The sequence below is a fragment of the Drosophila melanogaster genome, chromosome X, assembly GCF_000001215.4.
Source record: "Drosophila melanogaster chromosome X".
NCBI classification, from domain to species: Eukaryota; Metazoa; Arthropoda; class Insecta; order Diptera; family Drosophilidae; genus Drosophila; species Drosophila melanogaster.
In genome coordinates, this window is record NC_004354.4 from 8,318,150 (window position 1) to 8,340,792 (window position 22,643).

A 22,643-nucleotide genomic window follows, 5' to 3' on the forward strand; every position below is an offset into this window, starting at 1 on the left:
AGGTATGACATTCCATATTTGGACCATTATTTAAATTGCTATGCTAAAATTACCGATTATTTTTTCGCATAAAATCAAGAAAACGATTTTTGTCAGAAAATTCAATATTTAATATGGGTTTTTTGGGTATAACTTGACTAAAAATGGTCCCAGAACTAAAAGAATTGTAGTTTTTTACTCCTTATAACCAATTTTAGCTACGCATATCATTTTAAAACGGACTTAGAGAAATCAATTTTTTAATGAATTTTTTCATTTTTTGTAAGGTGTAAAAATGAAAAAAAAAATTAAAAAATAAATTTACCAAATCAAAACACGAATCGGTTGAGAATGCAAATACGAGTTAGTTAAGGCATGACATTTCACTTTTCCTAGGTTTTTGTTCAATAAACCGACGTGTTCTTGTCTTAGCATTGACAGCCATCGATACCCTTACAGTTTTTCTCTCAGTGCACCGACTGGCTTACTGGTAACTGGCAACTGGCAAATGGTTACTGGCAACTGGTTACTGCCACAGTTACTTGGTTTACTGGGCACGCAGCGAACGACAAATGTAACTGTCACTTTATGCGCAGCCATTCATGTGTGGAAGTGGGTGGTGCTGTGGGTGGTGCGGTTGGGATGCAAATTGTATTCGGATGTCACAACTTCTTGGGCCACACATTCGCACACATGCGCCAACGTTGGGAAGACGTTTTTATTGCGTTATTCATATTTCATTTGCACCGGACCGAGGAGCCAAAGGAGCTAAAGTAGCTAAAAGGACCACAAGTCCTTGGCATGTGGCATTCTGCTTCCTAAGTGCAGCGGTTAGTGGCTAATAAATCCCACTCCCCCATTTATGCTATGTTTCCTCGAGCAGCCACAAATCGCACCAATAATGTTAAACATACAATTGCTGAATTTATGACACACTATTATCATTTCTGAGTGGCTAGCGAGCTTGTGGCGGGCATATAAAATTGCATATTACGATAGTGGTGTTTCAAGCAATGTGTTGTTGTCTTGATCATTTACTTATTGAATACGTTCGAATACAAAGCAAAAACTTTATTCATTAAAATGCCCCTTAAGTGAAATGTTTGCCGATCGGTGAAACTCGTTGGAAAGGATATAGATATTCATTCATATATAGCGTGTCAAAAATCCGCAGGACCCTTGGGGTTTTATTGTTCCTCGGGCGAACCACTTAACTGAAACTGGAAACTGGTAGCTGACCACCACCAATGACCCCCCCCCCCCCCCCCGAGCAGCAGGAAAGCGGTAATCTCACCCACCAGCCAACAGCTAGCAGCCACACAGACCTCAGGCCATTCGAAAGTGCCCGACTATCACCCACAAGAAGGCCAGCCAACCAAGCATCCGGGCATCAGTGTAACCTCAGATCCTGCCTGGCCCACTAGCATTGACACGGACACCTTGATGTGACGATGGTGCTGGTGCTGGGGTGGAAAGACTCATGCTGCAGGACCTCCGGGCGTTTGGGGCTTTGATGGCAGGAGGAGATAGAAGGGCGGCGAGCGGCGAGTGGAGAGTGGAAAGTGTGAGTGGCGTGCTTATGAGTTCATGAAATGCTCTTTGAATATGCATGAGGCCCTAAGGAGCGTTGAGTGCTGCTCCGCCGGCATCTCACCAGCTCCGCCGTAAAGCCAGCTCCTCCGGCCCGCTGCCAGAATTTGGCCTGCTTTGGCCTGGCGGTGATTTTGCCCACGGCCCGCGAATGTAGGCAACACTTGTTTTTTTTTTTGTTTGCACTCCACGTCGGCGGCACTGAGAGAAACGAGTGGATCTTAAGGTATATTTGCAACGAAGTCAGTTCTTAGCGGTGAGTGCGGAGTAAGTAGCGAAGTAAGTAGCGAAGTAAGTACTTCATTCAATGGAATCCTTTACTTTGATCGCTTACTGATTCTATTAGTTAATGCACAATTTCTCCATGTGCTGGCATGTTTTCACCCTCGTCGCTCGTCCGGCAAACGAAATGAGTTGAAATTAAATTAAAGTGGTAAACTTGGCCAGGGGAAATTATGGAATATATATTTAAGCCCAAGGAACTAACCGAAAACCAAGTAATTCACTTTGCTCGCAAGTTGCTCACTCAGAAAAACTTTGCAATGAGCTACAAATCCGTATGATATTTTCCATGTACTTTATAGAGTAATCCACGAATTCGGCGCTGTGTTGTTGAACAAAACTTTGGACAACTTTTGGCTGGAGTGCAGCCGATGTGAAGTCATCAAATTATGCAAAGGTTAATGCAACAAAAGGCAGCTGGGACAGGTGGAGCAAGTGCAGCAGTGTAGCCACCGTCAGCGATTCCCTAACGGATTACTCGCATATATATATATATTCACACATATGCACAACAGATATGAAATATGCATGACCCATCGGCGGAATATGAAGGAAAAGTTGAGAAACTCGAAGGAAAGTGCAGTGCGTTTCACAAAGGTAATGCATCTATGCCCTTTTTTTACGCTACTTTAAGCTTGACTGTTGTTGTAAATACAAGATGAAATGCCAGTGTGTTAACAATTTTACTCCCTTTTTTTTCTTGCATATTTACAGTGCCGTAACGCACTGTACACTCCGTTGCGGAATTGTCTACCGTAAAGCTTTCTCAAATGTCGCTTGAAAGCAAATTGCATAAAATCAGCCTAACAGCAGCCAACATGCAATTTTTATTTTCCTTTGTGGGCGGCTGAGTGTGTGTGTGTTTTTGTGTGTGTGTGTGTGCTACAGAAGGAATTGCGAATGGCGAAAAAAAGTGAGTAAATAAATAACCGAGAAGGAAACTCAAACTTGAAGATAAATGCAATTTTCAGCTGCAGCAGGAAGGACAACGGCAGCCAAAAAAAAATATGAAAAAATGGAGTACAAATGATGGGAGAAAAAAAAGAAAGCTCTGCCATTTCCGCCAAAGTCAGTTGCGCTCCTTCTTATTCGCCTCGTTTTGCAGGTTTCCTATTTTGGCCCGTTTTATACATATATACATATATATATATATAGTTTTTTTTTGCGTGTTCCTTGCGGTTTGTTGTCATACTTCCTTGCCTTGCCTGGCGAAAATTCTTTTGTCGCAGCTTAAAAATTTTCAAGTGTCCACCGCCTCATTCTGGCCATTTTTCACCACCCCCGGGCTCATTTGGCAAACTGGCCAACATTAATGTTGGACGGGAAAAGTAAGGAAAAGCGTGGAAAAGCGAGGAAAAGTAGTGGAGAAAAGTGCCGGGGCGAAATAGAAACAGCAAATGCAACTGCAACTGAAATAGCGACAACAACTTCATTTATCAAAACACTCGCTGTCGTCCATTCCCTTCATCCGTCGACCACCCACCACCCACATTACCCACTATTCAGCACCACCCACTGGCCTTTCGAGTCAAAGAGCCAACTAACCTAATTCCTGGCCAAATGGCACTTGGTCAGTGCCACGCCCACTTCTTACACACGAGCAGTGGATAAATACAAGTACACTATCTAGACAAATCAGCCACTAAAGTGTTAAGAAAATGCAATAAATATAAATATATATATTCTATATATTAATTATAAACAGCTAAAGATGGAAAGAACTTTTAATTAATAATTGCAAGTATTTAAACTGGTTAAATAAATTATGAAACAATTCAAAAACACTAAGTTATCTAAAACCAATTTATATGTTTGCATTTGTGTGAAATTTGGATTAGATTTTAAATTCCAGATTAGATAATTTGAATGTAAAATTTATTTTTAGATTTGAAAGTGAAAATTCAAAATGAAACATGTTAATTCATTTATGAAATACTTTGAAAACACTAAGCGAAGTAATTAACATATATTAACGCATATAGTACTTTGCCATTTGTTTGAAATTTTGATTACATTTTAAATTCCAGATTAGATCATTTATTTTCGGATGTGTAAATCAGGCTGGAGTCATTAAATTTTAGAAATCCAAATGACATTCACATTTGCTCTCGTATCGTTTTATTTATTTACGATCATAAGGCGAAAGCGATTGATGTAAATCAACTGACATCTCCTAAACGTCACAGTTCCCAATTAACTTTGTGCCAAAGAACAAACGAAACGATTGTATGCCCCAAAAATTATCCTCATTGTTTGTCGCCCGGTAATCAGTCTCTGTTGGATTCTGTAGCGGAATGAATCCCTAATCCAATTCACGATACGTGTACATGTACCACCGCCATCATCTACCATCCATCGCGTGCGTTATGCCCATCAACTTTGTTGTTGGTCCAAATGGGGTTAAGGCCTGCGACATCAATCACGGGCATTATCTATTAAATGAGCATTTCGCCCCCAATGCGAAACACCCAAAAACGCAGCCCGCTACCCGAAAATCTCCAATCAAAAATTTGTCAACACATTTGGATTGCAAACCATTTTGCCATTTTGCCGTTTTGCCATTTTGCCATTTTGCCAGGCAGTCAAAAATACCACCCCTTATGCATTCTCATTTGTGTAATTACATTTGGCGCATTTCGCAAAACAACAATTAGCGCCGCATTCGCGGACGCGACTCGTTTACAGAATGCCATCAAAAAACTTTCATGTTGCCGAGCAGCGAAGGAAACATCATCAATCATGCATTTGAAAAGTTTATTAAGGCCCACACACACACACACACATACTGGTGTGGATGGCAGATGGGTGAATGGGGTTTATGGGGGCTGCGAGGTGGCAAGGTTACGGGCTTCTGGTTTCTGTTTTCCGTTTTCTGACTGGAGCTGATGCCTGGTGGCAAAGGGCAAGTGTACTTAAGAGCTGAAAACTTTTCAATGGCTTTTTGCAGCAGGAGCTGAGGAATCGGGACTGCAAAATAGAAAGCCAGAATAGCAAAGACCAAAGTTGCATCAGAGATGTGCAGAGCGATCGATACAAGTTACAAGTTTCTAAGGCATCAATCTTTTCGCTTACCAGTCAATCATAGTTTTCTTTTTTTTTTTTGCTGGTCAAGAACCACAGTTTTTTGCCTTGAAAAAGTATTTATATACAAAGCCTATCATTTCAATTCAACATATCGGCTTACGTATTATTTATCGATGTTGGAAAACTATCAAAAGGAAAGCGAAAAATCGACCAATATCGCTTAGCATGAATTAATCATGAGCCGAGGCCATAATCTCTGGAAACAACTTGCCTCAGCTTGCTACCTTTGTCACAGTGGCTTTTTCGCGATTTCCTGGAAAGTCTATTTAAAATGTTGGCCGTGAAAGTGTAGATCGCATTTGAATGAGACAAGTGGAGGCAAGTGGAAATGCAAATGAAGCTGTTTGTTCTCTTCTTTGAATGCATTTTTCCAGCCACATAGCAGTGTTGAAAACTTCTATATTTATTCCAATTTTTTTTTTTACTTTTTTTCACTTTTGCTTGATTTACAGCCCGAAAATGCAGTCGTCAATAATTTCGCCAGCACTTTCACTCACCGCTAATCCCCGAAACCCCCGATGCGACCCGCTAATCTCTACCGATATTCTCGCAATATAAGTACGTGGGTGTTCATCAATTTTCAATAACAATGGAAGCCAAAGGGAAAATGCACAAGAAGGAGAATCGGGCTCCAGACAATGGCAGCACGTGGCGAATTTACGATGCAAAATCTGCACAGAGAAATGGCAAAAAGAAATCAAATGAAAAGAAAAGAAAGGAAAAGAAAAGAAAAGAAGAGGAAAATGGGAAAAGTCCCGAGTCCGCTGGCTTCAAGCAATTTCAATAAATCGCAAATGATATAAAGCGATTGAAGGGGAAGATGTGGCGAAAAGGACGGGTAATGCAATACTTTCAGTCAATAGCCAGTGCGATAAACAAGGGATAAACGAGCGGAGAATAGAGTTCGATAATCGTTAAATGTTAAGCAAGAAGCGTTGCAGCGTTTACCTGCAATCGAAGATTTGTTTATCGATAAAAACGATGGTCCTACACAATTATTCTAGGTGTTATTTTAAATTGAGTTTCTGAGGAAAAATTTATTGCTGTTGGTGAACGATTGCAATTGCTTCATAATTTTTGAATAGCCACTTGCAAAAGGATCAGTATCAATTGGTATGAAAATAATAAATATCCTTGCATTCTGAGGGATAAATTGAAGAAGAGGCATGCAGGTGCGTTGAGTGAAAACATAGTTTTCACTGTTTAAGCAAACCCTCTACGTACATTCTGTATGTGATGCACACGTATGTACATCCTTTACTCCTGCGAAGCTGACGCCCATTGTGGCAAGCACCCAAACACATTGACCGACCGAAGGATGCCGCAGGCTTCCAATCGTCTGTCTCTTCCCAGACTCCACTTGAGCATATGCACTGCGAAAATTGCACTATACTACATGCTCTTTAAATGTAAAATAACTATTTATATATATATGGTATGTATGTATGGTATCTTCTTACAAAATCGTACTAATCCAATTTGACTCGCACTCCTATTAATTTCTCGCAGTGCATGCTGCATGTGTCTGTGCCGCTTTTTGTGTGTGTTAAGTCGCGCGTAGACGACGAAAACGACATTGCCATGGTGCGGTCATGAATCATGCCAAAAAATTGCAGTCACCGTCGAGAAGGGGATGCTGACCCAAATTCCCGCTCCCAATTTTACTCCCACTTCTACTTCCACTCCGGCTACCGCATCTCCATCTCCAGCACCATCTCCTCTGGGTGCAGGTCCAACGATTCTGGGATTCTCGGATTGCGAGCCGTTGTGGCACGTCGATTGTGGTGGCCAGATACGGCGAAACTGGCTGGTGGTCGTCATCCACTTGAGGCAACCCAATGGCCCAGCATCCCAGCATCGCAGCATCCTAGCAACCCAGACGTCGAACGTGGGACAAACGATGGACGCCGTGGCCATGGAGACGACGCTCCTGTTTCCACATTCCACTTCCACTTTTCCCGTTGCTGCTGCAGTGAATTTGCCGCACTGCCTCAGCAAAAAGTGGGCGTTCAGCAGCTCACTCACTTACTGGGCGCACTGAGAGAAATGCCTATGCAAGTGTACATAAAATTAATAACTAATAGTCACTCAACTAGAACTAAAGTCCAGTAGCATGTGAGATAAAACGCGAAGCCTATTTACTTTTCTCTCAGTGTAGAGTGACTCGAGCGGGGCGACGACACGCCCCATTTTTGCAAGTGCCATAGACGCTGTTGTTGTTGTTGTCGTCAACGTTGTCGGTGGCACTTCACTTTTCTATATTAGCGCCACGTAAGTGCAGCCGCAGGGGCGTGGCAATTGCATTAGCGAAGGACACGAAGGACAACGAGGGATGCGGTGCGGTGCACTGGTGTTGGTTGGGCGAAAGGATAATGGGCGTTGGAGGACATTAGTATCGCAGTAGATAAAGTGGTTGCAAGTGAAAAATTATACGAAGCTTTGCTGATAAGCGTCGCACAATGGCAATATTTCAATACACTTTGGAGTTTCGAAAATATATATATCAGCTGACATTCGAAGAATATAAAATATTTTTCAATTTATATTCACTATCGTAATCGATCAACATCTAATTGACTTATAAACTTCAATATGACGAGCACTTTACAAATATGCATTTAAATGCTTTATTGCATCTTAAAGTGCACAAATGAAAGTGCACTTTTTCTGCATTACTTTTTGCAATAAATTCAAGTCGTTTGTTTTGACGCCCCACATCTTGTGTGTAAAATCCCCCATGGTCGCAAATAAACTCAAAGTGCAATTTATTGTACATCATTTGAGAAATTCTTTATAAAAAACATGTACGGAACCAACTACGCAACTCGTACGCAATCAAAACTTAGTATTAGGGAAAAAGTGGCTTTTTGGCCACAAAAAGGTACCATTCAGCCTATAGTGCAACGTAAGCACACACACACCCATTTCATGTGTGTGCATATGTATGTGTGTGTGTGTAATATATGCCGCAAAGTTATAGTTTCCCCTTTGACCCGCCGTTTGAAATAAGCAGTCGTGGAATAAGTTGCCGACTGACGGGGCAGTGCAAGTTGTGGAAATGGGCTTGATGTCGTCTGCCGTTTGATGCTACAAGAAAAAAAGAGGGCGTTAGATGCACTCGCTGGGCCGAAGTTCTTCGGCACTGAGAGAAAATCTCGTGTTAAATGACAAAGTAAATCAATTTATGCCGATAAAAACATCTATAAGCCTAAAATAATGCCAAAAATGGACTTAACTTTATTGTTACTATATTTATCTATATATCTATAAGAAAATGTGATACAATTTTGATTTGAAAGTAGATTCCTTGTATCTTTTCCCTCAGTGCGATCGTCTTATATTTTAATCTATAATCTCCCCCGATGCATTTCTTTAACTGCTCTAAATTGATATTTTGCGGTGTACGTGTGAGTGCAGCAGTGTGCGTGCCCAGCCCGTACATATGTGTGTGTGTGTGAGTGTGTGTGCCTGTTTAATGGCCACAAAGCGGAAAGTGGAGCGTGGCTGGTTCTTCGTCTTCGGCTGATGCAGCTGCATTAGCAGCCATTTGCAACAGCCATTGATGGCAGTGCATATGTGTTTGTTGCTCTTCCCTCTCTCTCTCTCTCTCTTACTCCCTCCCTCTCTCTCTCTCTCACTCAGTCGCTGTCTCTCTCTATCATTGGGCGTGCTTTACTGCCATTTATATTTATGTTTGCCCAATGCCTTGGCCCCCCGAAAAATGATGACATGAAAAATTGTGTTGCCCGCTTTTGGGCGCTGCTCTCTGATTCCGTTTCGCTTGGGGTTTTCTAGCAGGGTGGTGGGGGGTGTTGGCGGTGTTGGTTTTCTAGGGGAGTTTTTCGAATGCTCTTTGGCGGTTCCGGGGGATCCCCACACCGAAACTTCACGGATACGGCCCTAAGGCCAGTCAGCAGACAGCCAGGAAGCTTTTCGAGCGCAATTTATGGCTTTTTAAATCGAAAGAAATTCAATGCTTGTTTAAGAAGAATGAACGAAGAAAGACAGCGACTGGTGAGTGTGTGTGCCCCAAAACAAATTTCGAGATTTATGTTTACCCTCACAGTACTTATTTTCCACTTTGCCTTCATTCCGTCTATTATTGTTTTCATTTTTTTTTCGTTTTATTTGCTCTTCTTTGCACCAAAGAAATGTTTTCGAACATGGTAAGTAGGCTCTAATTATCCTGCAGACAATTTAAAAGGCTAGTTATATTTGTAAATTATATATATGTATATATGTATGTTTCTTTTTGCAATATGTACATATAAAGAAAAATGTTTATAACCAGTCGCGTATTTCAATTGTACGCTCTTCTATTTGCCAAAGCAGCGAAAACGACAAATTGGATTTGAAAATCCAGACCCGGCAACTGCGAGTAAAGTGAATGAATGTTGATTAATGCGTATTCGATTTATTTTATTTAACAAATAGTTGTCGCACAGCACATATGTTTCTGTCAAGGATCGCAGTGGTGGTGCTTGAAAATACATACTACCAAATTGCTGTGGCAAAGAGGAAATTCTTTGTGATAGCATGCGATTTCGGTTTCGATTTTGGCCAAGGAATGAAAGTGAATACAGTGAATACAGTGAATATAGTGAATAGAGCGAATAGTGGGCTGGCTGGCCTTGGTGACGCGTCGCGACGCGATGCGCATAAAAAATGGAAAATCAAATCGGAAGGCGTTGGCCGGTGGGTGGTGAGAAATACAACAAAAAATGCAAAAAAAAATATAAAAAAAAAACGAAAAAGGGGAAAAAATGGGTGAAAAAAAAATCCAAGAATATGGGAAAAGGGCAGGCTCAGTTCGCAATCAATGCGTTGTTGGCCAAGAAAACGAAGATGGAGAAGGGAAAGTGGGGGAGGCTGCTTTGATTGTGGGCGTGGCTGCCTTGTGCCAGTTTCGGCTATGCAGCCACACACACACACAATCAAGCATCTACGCAGACACATAGATACACCGATACAGATACATACATACAGATGCAGGGCCACAGATACAGATACAATGCGGCGGCCTCATTTTGCAGACGCCAAATAGAACTAAAACTGAAACTGAATCTGAAAACTGAGACCGAACACCCGAAGCCAGTGCTAAAAACTTCGCTTCAGCCGGACCATTGTCCTTCGTCCTTTTTCGGCTGCATAAGCCAACTCATCCCGTTATGCTCTCGCCACTTTTCACTTTCCATTTCATGCCAACTGAACGTCTGCAGCTCACAGCTCAACTTTCGGACATCACAACTTTTTGAAATTTTCATTCGATCTTCGATAAATATGTGAGAAAATAAATGTTACATAATATAGTTTGAAAGAATATAGATATTCTCTTATTAAATTCCATTCGATGCTGATAAAATTCTTTCGTCTACGATTTAAAGCGGTCTCATTAATCCCAATTCCCAAAACGTTTATATCAAGTGATTTTTATTTTTGTTTCATTTGTTATTCGCTATTATTTTATTTCCCTGCCGCCGTCAGTGTGTGTTTTCTGTTCCTTTCGCTGGCCAAAATGGCCAAAATCCAAATTAAGCTTTGGCAATAAAGCCTGGCACAGACAATAACAGCTAACCTCGGTCCTGGAAAGCCTCGACTGGATCCTCATCATCCCAGGATTTCATTCCTGGCCACCGATTGCCTTGATGTCCCACTTCCATGATGCACACAGAAAAAGGGCCCCATGTTTGTATGTTTGCTTAATTCAATTAATAAATAAGTTAGGTAATCTTATTGATAGCATAACTGCTTGCATATCCTTGCGTCTATTTGTCTCATATATGTGGGAAATATAATAATTACCCTATACAAAGAATATTATTAACTACATCTAATGATCAATTGAAGTATTTTTTGAGTGTAGGCTGGCCCTGTCCTCCCAGTTCCGCCCACATAACTAACTCAAAGCACTCGAGCGCCTCAATGGACATACGGATACGCAGAATCGGTGGATGGTGGTTTCCAGGAGGGGATTCTAGGGGGGGGGGGGTAGTGGGGCCAAAGCCGGCGGAACTTGGAGAATGTTTTGAGTGTCGAGAGGATGTCGGGCGAATGTCATGCGATTGTTTTGTGTTGTGTTGCGAGTCCTTGCCGTCGACGGGCTTTGTTTGAATGGCACTCGAATCGAGGGAGGGCGGGGATTTGGATTCAGATTCGTATTCGGGGTTGGGGCAACTATATATATATATATAAATGTATGTATGTATGTATGAGTGGGCAGGCCAAACAAGATTGGGTCGAGGCTAATAAATACAAGCCACTTACTTGATATAAATGAAAGCACAAGAATCATATCTATGGTCACTTGAAACCACTTCATCTCATTTCCCTCTGCACGCTTTTTTTGCCTGTGCTGCGGTGGTGGATCTGCCCCGTCTCTCTCTCTCGCTCTATATATATATATATATATATGACTATATATATATATATAATCCTCGGCTCTGGCGGCTCCAATCCTTTCAATTTAATAGTTCCAAGATCGATACGATATATATATATATATATGTTTATGTCTAGTTTTTAAGGCGCAGGCGCAGCTGTCGCGGGAAAAGTGAACTTTCTCTTCATGGATTGTGGATTCCTGGTATTTCTGGGATTGTTGTTGTGCGTTCTATGCATCTCAGTTGCAGTTCTTAATTCGCAGTGTAATCGAATTGGCAGCATTTATTTACATCGATTATTATTCTGGGTATCGCTTCCATGCTCCTCGATTTCATAGTAAATATAACATATTTCTCTATATATGTATCTATATATTTTAGATCTATTAATGTACGGTCGTTTTTTTCTTATTTTTGTTTTTTTTTTTTGGCTTACAAGGTATATAAATATATTTGTAAATATACTTGTTTCTTGGCAGTTTTCGATTAAAATTCTTCAAATGTGTGTGTTCTTCAATTTGGTGGCCTTCTTCCGGTTTTGCCTTTGTTGTGTTCCTTGCTGTCCTCGTTGTCCTTTTGCTTCACATCGCCTCATTCCTGCGCTTCCTCCTTCATTTGTTCCACGTTATTCCGCGAAGAGTGCAAGGGGAGTGGTATAGATAGACAAAGGGCGAGTCCTGGAAGGAAAGGACACATTTAATTAGTGCTTTCATTAGATACAAAAAATTCCTTTCATTTCGCTGGCGAAATGTATGTATGAGCATTTTTTAAGTTTGCACAAAGGGAATTTAACAATTTAGCAAAAGAGAGAGCAACTTGGTTACCCTTAAAGTAATAGAAATACTCCAAAAATTAAGATTAAATACCGAGCGGAATTAAATTTTGTATAAGCTTTGTATTCTTTCAAACGAAATGAGACTTTTTCGAGTGACATACGAAAATTTGCTTGTGATTTATTAGGCAAAATCTTTCCTTTTTTTTAAAAACATTTTCTTGGCCAAACTCATTCACAATAAAGTTTTCGGGCCGAGCGGAAAATCTGAAATATATTTGCCCTTCCAGGACTTTTCTTATTTTTCTGTTTATGCAAATTGATTTTAATTATAATTTTCTGCTCAGACCGCTGACCCAAATTGGATTGTTTGAAATGTAGATATGTATATTTTAGAATAGGGCAATTCGTTTTTTTTTTTTTTTGTTTTTCTTCTTGTTTTTGTTTTTGAGTCTTGGGCCGCAAACAATTTGTGAATTTTAATTGCTAATTTTGCGTAATTCATTTACGCCCGTTACCAAAGGTATACCAAAGTTTTTGTTCCTGGCAATGGGGCGCCGTTGGGTCTGTTAATTTAATTAATAACTCTGGAAGAGACTTGACGAGCGAGACTTGTCCCTTTTTCCCGTTTTCCATTGTCTTGGGATAATCTCGAAAGTCCTTTGAGCGGCTGAGTGATTGCTAAACTGTGACTGTTTAAATCCGAAAGCATAACTAATATTTTAATGAAATCACTAAGCATGATGAGCGTTTTATATACATTTAAGACGAATCTTGCCCGAACTCATTATGTAAATTTTAATCACAATTATGGCCGAGGAAAATCGATACGTTCTTGTCCTTGAAACATCCGGCTGTCACCTTTGAACTTGATTTATCTGCAAGAAGCCAAGTTGTCATGCGGTGCTTAGAATAAGTAAACATGACATGACATTGAAGGCTTGCAATGTGAAGCAAAATTATTTGACATTATTCTCCATTTAGGATATTGGCTACGAAAATTACACGTTGAAATTGTGCTGGCAAGCGCATTTTCCTAATTTTATTCAGGGCAAAATGTACTCCAAAGTTATGGCGAATTAAAAAGAAATAGCAGCAATTCAGTGCCCCTGAAAAGTTGCTACATTATTGCGCAATTCAATTAGGGCGACTTTAAGTCGCCACTTGAGTAAAATGAAGGGTATACGGCGGTGGGGTGGGCTTGGCTTTTTCACCCAAAGGTGGGAGACGTTGAGGGGTACATTTTGTGAATGGGGGCGTGGGAAAATGTGAATGGGGGCGTGGGAAAATATGGTGCCAAGTGTGGGAGTGGCATGAATGAGCAATTCAGCGAGGGCGTGAAAAGGTTTTCGGAAGTAATTTAAGAAAATGTCATAAGAGTGTGCATGACCTTACCACCCCCCATTTTCAACGCCCACCGCCCACCGCCCACCGCCCACTTTGCCATGAAGAGTGCTCACCTCATGCTGTCAAATATTTAACCCTCTTAATGCCCAAGTGACATATCTGTAATTTTGCAGAAAATTACGCATAATTCCAAACATTTTCGCAGCTTAAGCGAGCGCTATGCATTTTTAATGATCCATTCAAAGACGTTTGGCATTTTCCTTACATAGCTTTCAAAAATATTTTTAGAATTTTCTTAGACATAGATTACCATTAAAAGTTAATAAACATATATATATGTATTCTACAATAAATTCGTAGGAAATCTTTGTCGAAATTTCTTTATTAATTCGTAGTGATAAATCGAATGAATCTCAATTAGAGGGTTAAGGGTCGCCTGCAGCGGCAGGTGGCGAATGGCAGATGGCAGGACATGGCAGGATAAAGCGATGCGATGCGATGCGATGCAAGGATGGCTCGAGGACGACACGTTTTTGATGCAACAAAAGATGCCAAGTGTCAATTTAAACAGCCGCACGACTGAAAGAGACGGCGACTTTTCGGGGGGGGGCTACCCAAAAAAAAAAAAAAATGTGCCATGGGCATCATGCCATCGCATTCGCACTCGCAGTCTCGGCCCGTCCTGCCACTTGAAGCTTGAAAAAGCCAACGTTGACAGCGTTTAAGACTTTCCCCATTGTCCTTGCCAGCGCCTTGATGGTTTGACAGGGCAAGGCAAAGCCGACGTCGTCCTTTGCGTCCTTTTCGTCCTGCCAGGACCTGCCTGTCCTCGCCTGTTGTCCTTTCATATTAAATGCATGGCGAAATGTACAAAAAACAAAAAAAAAAAAGATGTATATATACGAGCGAAACGACAGGACGACAAAAGCCAAAGGAGTGCATTATTATACATCGAATCTGTACATTGGATGGACTTAAAAATAATTATATTTACCTACAGCAAAATGGCTTAAATTCGGTAACAAAATTGTTTGCGTTTTTTTTTTACATTTCTCTATGCTTTAAGTATCTTTAATTCACTTTGAAAGTGTTCTAATATAAGCACAATTATTTACTTTTATTTAAAAAACTTTATATTGGCTTTAAACACTAAATAGTGTCCGTTTTCCTTCTGAAAATCAGCTTAAATAATTTAAATATTAGAAGCAAAAAGGTGATTAAATTTAGAATACCCCGCAGCGAGGGTAAATGATGGAACTTAAGTCAAAAAGCGCGAGAGAAATTCGATTTTTCGCCGTCAACATCCGTTTGTCTGCCCGCCCAATTTGCCCCGTCATCACGCGATAGTTGCCACTGCCACGGCCTTTGCCCCCCCAGAAGTCAAGCCACCCACTTCGCACCACCACCCACTTACCCCCTCCCCCAAAAAAGAAAAACTGAACCACCCCCACCACATTTGTCGCTCATTATGGGCGCTCATTAGGCGGCGCTAGCGGCATGTCAAGTCTGCGAAAAAAAATGAAATGAGTTGAGTTGAAATGAGTTGGGGTGAGATGGGAAATGAGGGGTGAGCTGGAGCCCCTGACCCCTGACCCTTAACCCCTAATCATGCGAAGCCGCGACCGAGGATAAAAGGGCGTAATAACTATATTATACAGTCTGACTAAGTTAGTTGACTAAGTTATGGCCAAGGTCTGGAATGAAGCCATACGCATAAATCAGTAAAATTTAATGTGCAAGTTATTATATAGTTTATAAATAATTTGTAAAGCCAACTTGAATGTTACTTTTCACAATTATAATTCGAATTTGTTTGTACTTTGTACTTTACAAGAACTGCAAAACTACAATAAAATATTTCCATATATCCCTGTTTGTGATAAACTTTGTAGTATTAAACTTTGAAAATCCTTGAATTAAATGTGCGTACTTCTCTTCCAATTAAAATGACATTTGGACAATTTTGTGTCATATCCACTTAGTTCCCCGCAACACTATAATTTCTTAATATTTCTGGCTTTTATAATATGGTATATGTCAAAAGTCTGGAGTGGAATAACAAAGGCTAAGGCAACAATTTTATTCCCATCAACAGAAACATCATCATTATCATCTGGGCTACTCATTCGCATGCTCAGCAGCAGCAGCAGCTGCTTGTCTATCTCTTTCGTTTGACTAGCTCTCGTCGCCGTTTCTTTCTTTTCAGTATCGCCATCTCTGTCGCATCGCTCGTTGTCTGCTTGTTGCTGATTTTGCTATTATTACATGCATATTTCGTGTAATGAGTGCGATTAGCATTTTCAATGAAGTGGGGTTAACAATGTGCCTTGCATTTCTAGTTGATTCGCCCCGCTTTCTCCCACTCTCTATCTCTCCCTATCTCTCTCGCAACTTTCACCCACTGGCACTCAAATACTGCTGCTGCTGCCACTGAACTGACTGAGATCCCCGCCAGAAATCTATTTCATTCTCTCTCCCTTTCTCTCTGGCTGCTCTGCTCCAAATGATGCTGCGTCATCAACATAATCATCGGGCATCAACATTTCAAATTGAGCGGCATTATTGGCCCGCCGGCAGTGGCATCAAACTATATACTGGTTTGCCCCGATATCCAACGATATATGTACACATAGTCTGGTCACACATGCCCACATAAACAGTCGCTGCATTTGATCAATTGCCAAGCATATTTATGAATTGACAACACTGGAGGAAATGGCTGATTGCGAAAGTTAATTACACTAGAAAATATCATGTATATAACTGAAATATCACAAACATGCTTTACGATTTTTTGGTTAATCTTTAACTATTTTGGGTTGAAATAATTTGAACAATAACGTTTAATCTTTTTATAAATGTTTTTAACTATATTTTTACACTGCTTATTTTAATTTTATCCATTTAATGTTCTTTTCAATGGATATTTTCTTAATGTTTTTACGGTGTATATGTACGATTTGCAGTCGCATTTCAGCCATTTCAATCGCTCTCAGCCGCACACATTTCTGGGGCCCTTTTTTTTTATGGCCACTTTCCTCAAACCACGCCCCCATTCCCTTACTAAACGCCCACCAGCTGAGCTTTGTCCTTGCGTTGGCATCTTTAATGTTGCCTACTTTTTTGCGCTCCGTTTTGCCTTCTTTTTTTTTGCCGTTGTTTGTGGCCAGGATATATGTGCGCATATATATCTGCGGGTTAGGATCTGGTAACCCCGACGCCACCACCACCGCCGCCATGGCGTCCCCGTTCCCGCAGCCACCGACCGATGCTAGATTTTCGCTTTTAACTCATTGTCTACTTATGGCTGGGTGTCCTGTGCTCGCTCGCCTTGGGTTTTCCCACCCACTCGAATGTCCTTGTCGCTGGTTTTGCATTTCGGTGGCCTGCAATTCGCACACTTACACTCGCAGGTGACAGTCGTCAACCTGCAGCGTGCCCTTGCTGGTTTTTTTTTTCTTTTTTTTTCCTATTTCTGTTTGGTTTTTGCGTTTCTAAAAGGAACGGGAAAACACTGGGCTTTTCCCCAGGCCCCAATTTTCGCCCACCCAACCGCGCTCAAGTTCGCCTTCGCCTTGGCAGTTGATTTCTGTCACAGCTGCCGTCTGTGATTTGTGCTTTCTACCTCCATTTTCCATTTCCCATTTCCCATTTCCCATTTCGCATCTCGCATTTCGCCCTTTGTCTTTGCCACTGCTGCCGCTGCCTACTTATTTTGGATTTTTCCTTTTGGCACTCGCCAAAGAGATTTATTGCTCATACGCACTGTGTGCCGAGACCATGTTTCATTTCTTTTGTATTTATAAGCTGTTTAAAGCGCTGCCAGCAGGCTTTCCCGACTGCGGCCTGCTCGAGTTCGAGTGACAAATTACGAGCCGGAGAATTGATTATCTTGTTCGAGATTATCCCAAGTGTCTATGTGACGGGTTATTGCCCCATTCGATGCGGTTCGACTAAGCTGCCATGAATTATACGAGTTCATGGGCATCATATATGTCTTCACAAAATAAAAAAAAGAAGAAAAAATCGCAGAAAGGGGTTTTGGCATGGGCAAAACCAGTGAAGCACAAGGAAAAGTGTGCTTTATCATTTATATGTGTATTTAAACCACCACATTTTCCCGCTTCTAAACCTTTTCATTCATTGTTGGTTTCTGTTTCTATTTTTTTTACAAATATATATATATACTCTTATGCATTTTATTTCCAGTTATCATTGCAATGGCTGGCTTTAACAGACTTTTAGCAACTTGAGGCTGACATTAATGGCTTAATGCCATGGCCATTTGATATGCACTTGAGGTAACCCTTTAACCCGCGTCTGGCCTTCTTAACCCTCCACTGGCCGCGCTAGTTGGATGGCTTACAATATTTTTTCAATTTAATGCGAACTGCAATTTCTTCATCGTTTTCTGGTTTCCTTGTTTTTTTTTTTTTGCCAAGGCTTGTTATGATGAGTCGCAGTTTTACTCGTTTCCGCTTGCACAGGATCCGTTCGCGTGGAACTTGTTATCGCTGCCATAAGGCCACCCCCGCCCCTTCAGACGCAAAGCAAGATCCTTGCACATTTTTGCAGCTCAAGTCCTGTGTTTCTCTTGTTTTTTTATTGACAGAAAGTTGAAAGGAAGACGATGCTTGTCGAGCTTGTCCCAGCTTGTTTGCCTCATACACAAAATGAGACACTTGACCAAATGGTTGTCATGGCAATGGTCATGTTCTTGTTCTCGTTGGCTTGATACCCTATACAGAATCTACACAATATCGACTTTTAAGCTAGCCCACCTTAAAAATAACAAGATATTGTAATTCAATTTTATTATGACACAAATTTGAATGCCAATTATTTGATTTAACCAAGTTAATTAATAGGAAAGTCTGATCATTGATAGCCTAAGTTATATCATTCCAAAAAGAAATTGTCAGCCTTGTGTAAAACTTTGTCTAAAAATGTAATTAGTAACTTGAGTTTACTTGAAGTTTTCGAAAAGGAAGTATTCAAATCACATTTTGCCCCAAAAGCCAAATGAATAAATCACAATTTTTGCAGGATATCCGCAGCTTTGATGCTCGTTTTCCTGCTCCAATTGTTGGCTGAATGCTTTTAGCTCGACCCTGGAGAGTTGTTGCCCTGAAAGGTTTGTTTTGTCATTAAAGTTGAGTTTTCTCGTTGATGATTCTGTTTCTGCTGCTGTTCCAGTTGGCCAGGTGAAGTGGCCAGCGAGCTATGGAGGATGCTCTAATTAAATTTGCCCGGCCGCTTCATTATGCCACTTCTGAGGGCCACGCCCCCCCGCCGCCGCCACCGCCGCCGAAACCGCCTCTTCACATGTTGACTGAAGCAAATAAATCAAGTTAAATAATTGCCACTCGTATTGTCAACTCATCTTTGTGGGTGTGGGCGTGGGTGTATGTGTGTGTCCTTTCTGGAAAGTTGTATGAGTTGTTGTTGTTGTTAAACATAAGCATGGTCCACATGTGCCACGCCCTCTCCCCACAAAAATAGTGAGAGAAATTTAATAGTCGAAATTGCAGCAAGACCATCTGGCAAATGTGACAAATTTCGAAATATTCTTCGAGTGCAATAAATGGCATTATATTTAATGTTGAAACACAAATTTGCAAGTAGAAAGCCAACAAGTTTTTTGTTTCGACCACCTTCTGTGCCACGCCCACAACCTTGAAACAACAAATTGCTCTGTGAAATTTTATTATAATTAAAACATTTTGCTAAGCACCGAAAGTCGGGCCAAAAAACGGGCACACACACACACAAGCACGCACACAACGTCGCATTATAAAGCACAGTCTGTGTGTGTGGGTCACTTCCGGTTCCTGGCGCACGACTTCCGGTCCGGCCTGCCACGCCCCACGTCTCCCAGTAGCCACCGCTCTGCGGGATCCTTTGACGTCGGGGATCCTAAACTATGCATGAGCTTTCACTCGGTCTGGGGAATATGTACATATATATATATACATACATACATATATGCCATTTGAATGGGACATGTGAATACCTTGGGTATTCAAGTTTTTGGCCATTTTAAATTAACTTTGAACGGGCTGGCAAAAAGGCTTTTGATTGTGTTTTAATTAAAATAAACATAAGCTTTTAAAATGTGAATATGCTAACATGGCACATACATACATATGTATGTACGTTTTGAATGAATTAAAACTTTTATAACGAATTTATAACTAATTTTTGAAAATATTACAATTTTAAGAGCATGTTCAAGCTAAAATTAGCTGAATGATATATTGCACATAAATGTACATTTTATTACGATTATGTCGCATTTATGCATTAATTTTGACTGATACTCGAATGATGGATGGTGAGAGTCCATTCATTCTGCACACGGTAGGCACTCGAACGCATTAATGTGTGGCCCACCCACACACTGACAAACACACACACACACACACACGAACACTTTGGCTCTTGAGCTCTCGTTTTTGGCCATTTAAACTTGGCCAACACAGCGCGCTTATGACGCTGCCTCTAATGGCATTTGGCCCGCAGGCAAATGCAATTTTTTTCGGTTCAAAATGAAAGCAAATTTTACGCATTAAGTAAGCCATAATTGAATAACGTCATAAGCTGCCTCCAACACGCTCGCAAAACGCAAAAAGTGGGCGGTTTTGGCGAAGGGGGCGCGGCCTGCGGTACTTTCTGTGTGTTTGGCGTTTTTCTGTGCGTTTGTATGCGTGCAATCAATTATGCTTTTTATGTCAAACGCCATGAGAGAATGATCCAAAGTGATGGGTGGAGGGGGGGCTGGGGGAGGGCGGTGATCCAAGTGGGCGTGGCTATAAGCGGCACAGAACGTTACCATCAACAACAGGCATAGGAAAAACCGCCCTTCGGAAAATCCCCCATAAAACAGCCAAGGAACCCACTGTCATCAGTCAAAATTTAAAGTTAATTCCATTTGACAATTTTCGAAAATGAAATCACGCGAAATTAATAAACAAAATCACGAATCAGTTAAACTTTGTCACAGCCTGCAATTTAATTTCATTTTGATTATAATTACCCCATTTGCATGTTCAAGACACAGTCATTTAAACCGCAACAAAATTGGATCAGTAAGTGAAATCCTTTTAAGAAAACTTAATTCGTTTAACTAGCGAGAAAATTCCCAAAAGATTTGCAGTAAAAATTGTTTTTTGAAAAGTTTGATAACAGCCACTACAAAATATGCGAATTTCCGTTATGCAAAAATCACTTTTTTGACCACAATATAAGAAATAATTGTTCAAATATGAAATGTAATATTTCGTTATGTTCGTATTTTAATTCCCAATCAAAATGTGCTCATAAAATGGAATTCTATTTTTTTGCCATTTTTTGCTAATTTTGATGATGCAAAAAATACGCAAAAATGGACCCAAATAATTTTTTTTCTAAAACTCAAAAAAAGCGACACAGTTAGTTAGCATTGGTAATTAGCTATGCAAAACAGTTATTTTCTTAGGCTTATGACCATTTTTAGTCAAGTTATGATAAAAAATCCCATGTAAATTTTTTTCCTGATTTTCCTGATTCTTCCCGATTTTCCTTCCAAAAAGAATCGTATTTTTGCCATAACTTAAAAAATAATGGCTCAAATACAGAATGGCATACCTTACTAAATTCGTAAGAAAATTTCCCATCCAATGGACTTGAAATATACAAATATCGAATTTTTGCCATTTTTGTCAAATTTTGATGATGTTACCCCTTACCGAAAATGCGAAAAATGGCGAAAATTTTAATTTCCGTAAATCAGCAAAAATGTGATATAGCTCGTTAGCTTAGTTAATTAGCTGTATAAAACAGTAATTATTTTCGCTATGCAACTATTTTTAGGCAAGTTATCGCAAAAATATCGCATTTGAATTATGGCATTTTTGGCAAATGTTTTTAGCCCGATTCTCCATCTATAATTTATACACTTTATTAACAGATTAATGGCTATCTGTGCACTTAGTCTTGGTATTCGTGTCAATTTGTGTACGTTTTTACCCGAGTGTGCCCACCATGTGGCTCTGTAACCGAACCGACCCATCATCATGCCCATCGCCATCGCACGCCTGCCTGGCTGTCATCATCTTTTGTCATCTGGGTGGATCCCTTGGCCTGTCTCCTTCTAATTCCTCAACGCCGCGCTTAACGTCCATTCATCTTCATCTGGCCCCATGGCTTCTAAGCTTCGCCTTTGTTGGCCCACTCTCCTTGAAATGTCGCCTTCAAAGTGTCGAACCTTTCAACCTTTCAATGCTTAAAATTTCAGCAAATATTTTGCCTTCTTTTAGCAGATTGTCATTGGGGGAGTTGGAGAGTGGAAATGAGTGGGTCTGAGTTTGGAGCTGGGTTTTTTTTTTTGCAAGGGGGGGTAGGGGGGCGAAGGTCCTGCTCCTTAGTCACACATAATACTTCATTTTGCGCTTGAAGGTGCTTGAACTATTGGCCTCGTTAACGGAAATTAGCACAAACCAAAGGTTTGCAAAGGGGGCGCAATAAGTTAGTTGCTTTAAATAATATCGAAAATTTAATATTTTCCCTAAGAAACCAGCTGATGCATCCGATTACTTACATAATACCCAAATTTTGAAAATTTTAAGACCCTAATTTCTTGACCTAAACTTTTCGCTCGCTTCACTTCCTTTGCCTCACACGTAGTCAGCAAGGTTACAGCGTTGACGACGAGAAAGGAGAAGGATATAGAGAAAAAAAAAATCGACACTCCAATGTTTTTGTCATTAAGACTTTGCCTCGTTGTCTCGTTGTCCTGCCATATAACGGCGGATAAGGTCCTGCGGCCCTTCACGCCTCGCTCCTCTCGTTTGTGCCAACGGATTTGTCAAAGGCATTAAAACGAAATCTCGCGCAAACTGGGCATCAATCATGACGCCGAACACACGACGCTACACAGCGAGAAAATGCTCTTGAATTCATTTAAAACCAGAAACTATTGTATCAAGTTGTTTCCAAGCTCAAATGAAATCATTTGTAAATAATTCATTCAAATAGATTTTCATCATATTTTTCGAAATTTCTAAATTTATATGCATTTTTGGTGCTTTCCTCCCATTATTTTGGCCAAGTGTGTGTCGTAATGCCCAGTACCAGCAGCATCTCCAGCACGATCCATGCAATGCATACAAAAAAGTATTCGCCAAAGGATCCATCGCCTTCTTGGAAAATCAAGGGAGTGAGAGTCCTGG

The 22,643-nt window shown here is 40.6% G+C and overlaps 1 protein-coding gene and 1 long non-coding RNA gene across 3 annotated transcripts in view; both read right to left on the bottom strand.

Annotated features, from left to right (window-relative positions):
- The window catches only part of nAChRalpha3 (nicotinic Acetylcholine Receptor alpha3), a 90,970-nt gene that overhangs the window by 41,950 nt on the left and 26,377 nt on the right, over window positions 1-22,643 (bottom strand). For both annotated transcript variants that reach the window (NM_001298086.1, NM_080340.4), the window contains exon 3: window positions 11,200-11,992. In NM_001298086.1, coding sequence (NP_001285015.1) covers window positions 11,200-11,254 — 55 coding nt within the window. In that variant the 5' untranslated portion in view covers window positions 11,255-11,992. The remainder of the gene's footprint in view (window positions 1-11,199; window positions 11,993-22,643) is intronic.
- On the bottom strand, window positions 6,342-7,040 carry lncRNA:CR43695 (long non-coding RNA:CR43695). Its single transcript, NR_133519.1, has one exon. It is a non-coding gene; the product is annotated as a long non-coding RNA:CR43695 (long non-coding RNA).